This window comes from Trypanosoma rangeli (genome assembly GCF_003719475.1).
Source record: "Trypanosoma rangeli strain AM80 chromosome Unknown Tra_15.4_contig_00436, whole genome shotgun sequence".
NCBI classification, from domain to species: domain Eukaryota; phylum Euglenozoa; class Kinetoplastea; order Trypanosomatida; family Trypanosomatidae; genus Trypanosoma; species Trypanosoma rangeli.
The window spans coordinates 6,802-14,268 of NW_021706172.1; the positions used below are offsets into that span (position 1 = coordinate 6,802).

The 7,467-nt window shown below is 55.1% G+C and overlaps 2 protein-coding genes across 2 annotated transcripts, besides 17 other annotated features; both read right to left on the bottom strand.

Annotated features, from left to right (window-relative positions):
- On the bottom strand, positions 1–573 carry TraAM80_08592 (uncharacterized protein; the record flags this gene model as incomplete). The annotated part of the gene is made up of 1 exon (XM_029385335.1): positions 1–573. A coding segment is annotated over one exon (573 nt), but the record flags the coding sequence as incomplete, so codon positions are not given.
- A 948-nt stretch (positions 574–1,521) lies between these two features.
- Positions 1,522–1,562: a sequence feature (A-rich).
- A 21-nt stretch (positions 1,563–1,583) lies between these two features.
- Positions 1,584–1,613: a microsatellite.
- Positions 1,614–1,696: 83 nt separating this feature from the next.
- Positions 1,697–1,725: a microsatellite.
- Positions 1,726–1,771: 46 nt separating this feature from the next.
- Positions 1,772–1,819: a sequence feature (GA-rich).
- Positions 1,820–2,029: 210 nt separating this feature from the next.
- Positions 2,030–2,051: a microsatellite.
- Positions 2,052–2,066: 15 nt separating this feature from the next.
- Positions 2,067–2,097: a microsatellite.
- Positions 2,098–2,144: 47 nt separating this feature from the next.
- Positions 2,145–2,202: a microsatellite.
- A 107-nt stretch (positions 2,203–2,309) lies between these two features.
- Positions 2,310–2,338: a sequence feature (GA-rich).
- A 1-nt stretch (position 2,339) lies between these two features.
- Positions 2,340–2,371: a microsatellite.
- Positions 2,372–2,545: 174 nt separating this feature from the next.
- Positions 2,546–2,590: a microsatellite.
- A 32-nt stretch (positions 2,591–2,622) lies between these two features.
- Positions 2,623–2,647: a microsatellite.
- Positions 2,648–2,839: 192 nt separating this feature from the next.
- Positions 2,840–2,882: a microsatellite.
- A 405-nt stretch (positions 2,883–3,287) lies between these two features.
- Positions 3,288–3,361: a microsatellite.
- Positions 3,362–3,392: a microsatellite.
- A 172-nt stretch (positions 3,393–3,564) lies between these two features.
- Positions 3,565–3,597: a microsatellite.
- A 193-nt stretch (positions 3,598–3,790) lies between these two features.
- Positions 3,791–3,819: a microsatellite.
- A 254-nt stretch (positions 3,820–4,073) lies between these two features.
- TraAM80_08593 (pumilio protein 4) lies at positions 4,074–7,025 on the bottom strand (the record flags this gene model as incomplete). The annotated part of the gene is made up of 1 exon (XM_029385336.1): positions 4,074–7,025. The coding sequence occupies one exon, from the start codon at positions 7,023–7,025 to the stop codon at positions 4,074–4,076; it is 2,952 nt and encodes a 983-aa protein (XP_029234884.1).
- Positions 7,026–7,218: 193 nt separating this feature from the next.
- Positions 7,219–7,243: a microsatellite.
- Positions 7,244–7,467: the final 224 nt, after the last annotated feature.

Consider the following 7,467-nt stretch of genomic DNA (forward strand, 5'->3'; position numbering starts at 1 on the left):
AGGGTCTGGTCCGCCTCTTTTTGCGGCCCAAGTTTGGCTCCGCAAGAGCGTTTCGTCACCGCGTTTGGGCGCAGCGTCCGCCTGCCGTCCCTCGCGCTTGTGCCGCGCAACAGGAGGCGGCCCCCGCACCGCCGGCCAGCGCACCACAATAGGGGGCCCCGCCCTTCGCTTCGGGATTTGCCTTTCTTCCTTGGCCCGGTGGTGTGCTCGTGCGCGGGCAGGCCCCGGCGGCGGAAGGGCCGGCAACGGCGCACAGTCTCCGGCTCCGGTCCCCGCCCGCACCCGCGCGAACCCTACCCCCCTCCCCCCCCCGCTCAGAAGAGAGCCAGCGCTACTTCCTCCTCTCGTGCAAGACGGGTGGGGCCCATGCGCGCGGCTGGCCTGGGCCGCCGTGCCCGAACGGGGCGTCGGGCACACGCAACCGCGAGGATTCAGATCCCGCACAATGCGGAATGCGTTGGCAAAGTAGCGCCGCGTGGCCCCCGGAGGATGAGGTGTGCCGAGCTGCGTTTGCCGCTCTGTGGGTTGACTGATGTCCTTATTTCTCTGAGTGGAAATGCTGTTTGTAAGCATTAGGCTTTTGTTCGCGATGCTGTTCGGTGCTGTGGGCCGTGGACTATGAGTGACCTGTGGGATTAGAATCGCTGTTGGCTTTTTATTCTCCCCCTTCCCCAATAATGTGTAGGTAATATACCGTAGAGGAACTGACTGAGTGCCTCACCGGTTCTGCAGGGTAACGTCTTTGTAGAGTGTAGAGTACTGCCTACCTCGCGTAAATACCTTTTTTCTCTTTCCTTTGTCTGTTGTCTTCCTTGTTGCTTCACGCTGCCAGGACCCGCCCTCGTTGGTTTTGCGCTTCCCTATGGCTGCCGTTACGGATTTGTTGTTTGGGAAGCGAGCCTTCGGAGAACAGTTGGCGGTGCGTATTGATGCCTGTTTTCCAGCCACGCGTTGGTTTGGTCGCTGACGCGGCAAACCACAGAGCGCACGTGCCATGCGACGGCGGAGAGCCAAAAGGAATCATCCGGCACAGCTCTGCGCAGGGAGGTCTAAGACTGTTCTCAGCCACACACGCCGCTCCCACTCTCAGACACATAATGTGTGTGTGAGAGCTCTTTGAAGGGATAGAGAGAAGAAAGCTGCAGTGCAGCAACGACGTTGGAGACGTTGCCAGCCGCCCTGGCGGATCCCTTTGGAAGGAAGAGAATGCTGTTAACATGGGTAGAGAACCACGTCTATCTATCTCTCTCTCTATGTGCGTGTGTGTGTGTGCGGAGAGGAGGAGTAGGGAAGCCAAAGGACAAGGTGAAACAATAAATCTTTTTTTAAAGATGGCTTTGCTGGGGTGTTTACAGCAATGCACAGCACAACATAACACGCGTCCCTCCTCCCTCCACCAACACCGCCATTGCCATTCACTTTTTTAAAGTTTTAGTTTTGTTTCTCAAAGCAGCAAGTGAACGGTGGCGAGAGTTAAAAATAGATAAATAGCAAGAGAGAACAGGAATGAAACAACAAGGTAAAACAAAGAAAAAAAAAGAAGAAAGAAGGAAAAAAAAAAAGTAGTTCTTCATAGTAACTTCCACCCATCCACACACACGCACACGCACACAGGGCAGTAGTCGCCTCAACAGTGCGCGTGTGGATGGGTGGAAGGAGGTGAGGCGGCAACGTGACACATGCGTTGAGGAGGGACCAAACACGCATACACATACACACACACACGAGCACGCGGATGAAGAAAGCGAGAAGTACAAAGTCGAGAGCGGTAAAGCAAAAGAATGAGCGAAGAACCAAAGAAGAAGAAGAACAACAACAACGGGTTCACGGAAGACGTTATATACGCAATAGGTGCGTCGAAGGTGAAATTCATGTGAGAAGCAAACGTACATGTATGCACGCATACATCTCTGCCGCACCACAACTGTGGGTGGTGGTGGTGACGGAGGGCACGCGGCAACCCCGGATTCCTCTCCACCCTTCTCCCCTGCCACGCCACACTCGTCGCCCTCCCCGCACACACAGGCGCATATATATATATATATATACATGCCTGTGTGTCTGTGGGTGGAGGAGGAGTGGTGGTGGTGGTGGTGGGGAGGGGCATCACCTTCTGCATTTCGCTGAATCTTCCGCAGCTGCCGCAACAACAACAACAAAACAAAAAGGCAAGAGCAAAAACAAACAAAGAAAGAAAACAACGCAGACACGGCGGCTCACAACTCTACAGACGTGTACAGGCGTGCGGGGGAGTGGCATACACGCGCGTGCTGCAAGCGGGCGAAGGAGGCCGCAGGCAACACGGCAGTAGCAACAAAAAAAGAAAGAAGGAAAAAAAAACACGACGCAAGACACACACACACACCCACACGTGTAATTTATATACATGTATGTACGTATGTAGGCACTTATATGCATGCCTGTGCACATGCGTGTGTGTCTTGCTTAGTAGCAACAAGAGACCGTTCGCAGTGAGTGGGCGCCAGGGGAAAAGTAAACGTAGACAATATAAAAAATCGGCACAAAACAAAACCACACACGTCTCCCCTCCCTCCCTCCTCTTCCTCTTCCTCCCCCCCGGCACTCCCTCTTGCGTGCTACAACGAGAAGCAAGAAAACAACAACAAACAAACAAACAAACAAACAATTCATTTACATCCGCTTCTTACGGATCAATCACTCGCCCACTCCCCTGCGTTGCGCCGCGGTGCCCCCGCACACACACACACACGGAGAGAGGCGGCAACAGCCTTGCCGTGGCTGCTTCCCGCCAGATTGCATGTGTGCGTCAAACCAGTGTGTAGAGAACACGCAAAGGGGCAATGCGGCGGCAGCATAAAAACAAACAACAAATCACAAACAAACAAACAAACAAACAAACACACACACACACGCAAAAACAAAACAAAAAACTGGCGGAAGTAACACAACATCCGTGTGAGGTACACACAACGACTGCCACTCTTCCTCCCCAGTGACCACGCTCGGTGGTGTCTACCTCGCAACGCAGCTCACAATTCTTGCTACTAGTAGTGACAGTGGGAGGCGCACAGCAAAACCAGACGGGGATGGGGAGAAGCGACCCACCGCCCCCCATGCTATCGGCGCACTCGCCCGCATGCCCCAGACGCACATACGTGTTACACATTCAAAAATTTATAGATGAATAAGAACGATTGCGAGAAGAAGGGGCGGACCGAAAAAAAAAAGTATGCATGCATACATGTGTATGTGTCTGTGTGTTGACAGCAGTGAAGGGGCAGGCCTCGTTGTGGGCGACGCGGGTGCAAAAAAACAACAACAACAAATTACAACAACCGAAAAAAAAAAAAAAAAATATGGAAAAAACAAAACAAACAACCCTCCTCCCCCCTCCTTATCCTCCTCCCCTCACGTCTTAATCCCCACACAAACACACACGCAAGCAACTAAACAGCGAAGGCTCCGTGAACCCCCTTTTTCAACTATCTCTCGCTCAGCACGACGCGCAACCACAACGTCCTATGCCTCACAGAGACGAAGAAATCTTTGCGGGTCCAAAAGCCCATGTATACACAAATACGCATATATATATATATATATATATATATGTATATAAATAGAGAGGAAGAAAGAAAGAGCACGCACAACCAGAGAGGAGGATGCGGTGGCGGTGGGTGGGAACTAAAAACAAAAAACAAACATGTCGCAGCACCTCGCTGCCGCGTCAACTTGCTGCCATGAAGAAGGGTGACGTTCATGACAACAGCAGACGCATTTGTCCCACCCCCCGCTCCTCCTTTTCGCTCTCCTTTCTTTCTTTCTTTCTTTTTCTCTCTCCGTGTATGTGCTTGGAAAACAGAGACGAGGATAAATAGAAGTCAGATAAAACGCACTCCCGCAAACGGAGTGGTTAACCACAAATTCGGAGTTTGAAGACCTTTCACCTACCTCCAGCTTTTTTTTTTTTTTGGAGGGGTGGGGTGGGGGGGTTTCCTCACTTTTTCTCTTCTCGCTGCTCTCAGATGCTGTTTTTCGCCATTACTGCAGCGATGTTGCTCCCCGCCCACACCCCTCGAGGGGAGAGGAGAGGTCTACGATCCCCTTTCCGCTTTGCTCCGTTGCTCCCGACGTCTTCTGGAGCGGGTACCGTGGCGATGGTGCGATTGCCGGGATTGCTGGTGGAAGTCCACTGGTTGCTGCTGTGGCGTCCCTCGTAGCGTCGGTGACACGGCAAATAAGACACCGGAATTCGTGTGATACCCCACGTCACGGTTGTCGCTGTTGCGGGAGGCAGGCAGTGCTGCTGGTGCCCTCGCTACCACCGTCACTGCGGGTGCTAACGGCGGCACTACCTCGTGATGGTGCCTTCGTTGCTGCTGCGGCCACTGCAAGGCGGCTTCGGCGGCGACGTGTGTGCTGTGCGGATGCGCCATCGCCGTGCCGGCTTGTCTCACTGCAGCGGTGCAATTGCGCAAGCTACCTGCGGTAATTCCCTTCTGCTCGTAGTGCTGCGTGATGCGGATCTTCGCCTGCTCCATTTTTGCCTCCACGCGTTTGCCAAAATTCATCTCCAGCAGCTTTGGGAGCAGCCGGTGCAGGCGGTAAATTAGATGGATGAGTTCCGTGCATACGGGAAGCTCAACGAGCATCTTCTGCACCACGTAGTTTCCAAACTGGTTAAGCGCGACGGTGGAGAGCGTAGAGGAGACATGATGCGACATTTGCTGCGACGTCGCCGACGAGGAAGACGTGGCGGGCGCGTGTTGGTGGTCATGTGAGGCTGCGATGTTAAAAAGCAACGGCGTCTTCTCATTCGGTTCTTGCAAGAGAAACCGGCACAGTTGCACTTTAACAGCCTCACTGCAGAAGTTCAGGATGATCTCCACCACGTTGGAGGCAAACTTGTTGGTGCAGAGTACCTTCAACGCGGGTCCCACGCAGGCAGCAACTCGGTCCACCACGTGACGCTGGCTCCTGTCATGACATTGGCGAATAAGGTGCGTCACCACGTAGTTACCGTACGGATTCGTGGAGAGCTCCAAGACATGCCGCAGCACCGCCTCCTGTAAACGCAGCAGTTGCTCTGGCGAGGCGGAGTCCATGCACTTCTGCACTACGCAGCAGCCTTGTTTGTCGTTGCAGATGGCAAGCGTCCTCTCCACGATGGTGTCATACACGAATACAACGTCGTGTGGTAGGCACCGCAGCAGCTTCTGCACAACGTGACCGCCGTTGAGATCATTCACCAGCATCATTACACCACGCTGCAGCGCCGCACACACCACCTCCACCTCCTGCCGCGAGCGCAGCGAATCAATCAACTTCTGCACGGCGTAGTTGCCATGCGGGGAAATGGCAACCTCAGAAAGCGAGCTTGACAGATACTGTGATAGCATACGCAGCCTATCCTCGTCTGGGGCAATCTCCAGCAATTTTTGAGCCAAAAAATTCCCGTACGGATTTGCCATCACCTTCGGCAAGCCAGGAAGCAACTCGTTCACAATGCACTGAACCTCCCGCGAGTTGTAGGGAAACCGCTCCAGCACTGACTGCAACTCACGGCATCCATGCTGATCTGAGGCCATCTCCATCACACATCCACGGTGAACAGAGGGCTGAAACGGCACGCGCGGGAACACTGCATCACGATGAGGTTCAGCTGGCCCATCAGCCATCGAACTGCGTCGCCGTTCCGACGACGCTAAAGATGGATGGTTACTTTCCCCATGGCCACTGGTAAGCAAAGGCGCCAGCGGTGCTCCTTGTTGTTGCTGGGAGTGTCTTTGTGGCGGATGCCGCGTACCGGGTGTGGTGTCACTTTTGGGCTCGAAAAAGCGGGTCAAGTCTCGGAGTGGCGTCGGCGGCGAGGACGACTTGGGACTCCCCCACCCCTCCTCAGGAAACATCCACGAGCAGTTAGAGCCCCTGCCACTGTTTTCGGCAGTATTTCTATTGCTGTTACTTTTATTTTTAATGTTTTTGTGGTTGATAGGTGTATTGCTGCTAACAGCGGCGGTGGGATTGTCAGGGCTTTGTGCGGCGAGGTGACACCCTGCAGCATGCCGGACCACTGGCAGGGGCCTCATCAGTGCACCTTGAAGGGAGTTGGAGAGCATGTCATACCGCTCCGTATATTTTGGTTGTTGTTGTTGTTGATGCTGCTGCACAACACCACTGCGGTTTCCCGCCTCCCACACGTTCTCGTTTTCGTTCACATGCGGCTTCTTCTGCTGAAGCGTGTATGGGCCGCCGCTCAGAACCAAATTGTTTTTCTGCGGTGACGACAATCTTACGGCGGAAGCCCCTGTCGCACCGATCGGCGCATTGACAGGGGACAAGTTGAGTAGCAGGTTAAGGCTGCTCAACGGGTCACTCACACCGTGGGAGGCGCTCACATAGTTGTCAGCATTATTGCCGTTGTTATTATTGCTGCTATAACCCCCAGCGATGGTGGGGGTTCTGACGGCGAGACTGACACTGTGAGCGGTAGCCGCCGCCTTGTGCGCTATCCAAAAGGGGGTGGAGGTCGCACTCGCCGTTGCTGCCGTGGCTATGGTGTTGTTTGCGGGTAGAGTTCTTGGCCCGGCCGCGCTGGTGCTGTACGCTGAGGGCGTGAGCCCCGCCACCATCGAGTACGGCGAGTTGGAAGGCGTTTTCAACGGGTTCTCCGGCGACACGGCCAGCGTGCCGGTGTGCCCCCCGCACGAGGAGGTCGCTGTGGTGGTGGTGGTGGCCGCACTTACCCACCCGCCCACCGCAGCCTCCTGGTTCGGCGGGACGTTGAAGAACGCCGGGACGGCCCCGAGTGCCGCCTCGCCGCTGACGTCCGCCGCCAACGAACAAAACGACACCGGCAGTGGGGGTGCTCGGTGGGGCACCCCCGCACTGCTGGCTGCCCTCCGCTCCGCGCACAACTGCCCCAGCGCCTCGGCACTAACGCTGTTGACGTCCTCCTCCCCGTCGCTCTCCTTGGACGCCCTCACCGCAGCAACCTCGGCAAGAAGGGATGACAAGTTCCACGCAATGCCGCTCTCCTCGTCCATCGGCACAAGCGCAAATAAATGTTACTATGCAAGTCCGTCTGTACGTGAGTGGCCTCCCTTGCTTTCTCTCTCCTTCCTTTTTCTTCTTGCTCACCGCACACACACAATCCCGGAAAGAAAAACGTAGGAGGAGAAAAAAAAATGCAAGGCAGTGCAGCAAAAAGCGCTAGAGGTGGGTGGACCCCGCCATATCTTCTTTTTTTTGTTTTGTTTTGTTTGCTCCTTCCTCAGTGGGCAGCGGTTGCGTCTCCCCAGCGCCGTCCGCTGCGTCTACACGTTTTCGTCAATCGCCACACGCTCCTTCAGGAGTTCGGCCCACGCCTCCTCACAGCGTTCGTAGGTGTCAGTCGAGTATGCCGCCGCCCCAGACGCGGTAGATGCCGCGGTAATGCCACGATACGATGACTCCGGCCCCTCGACGCACGCGGCGCCGCCAGCGCGC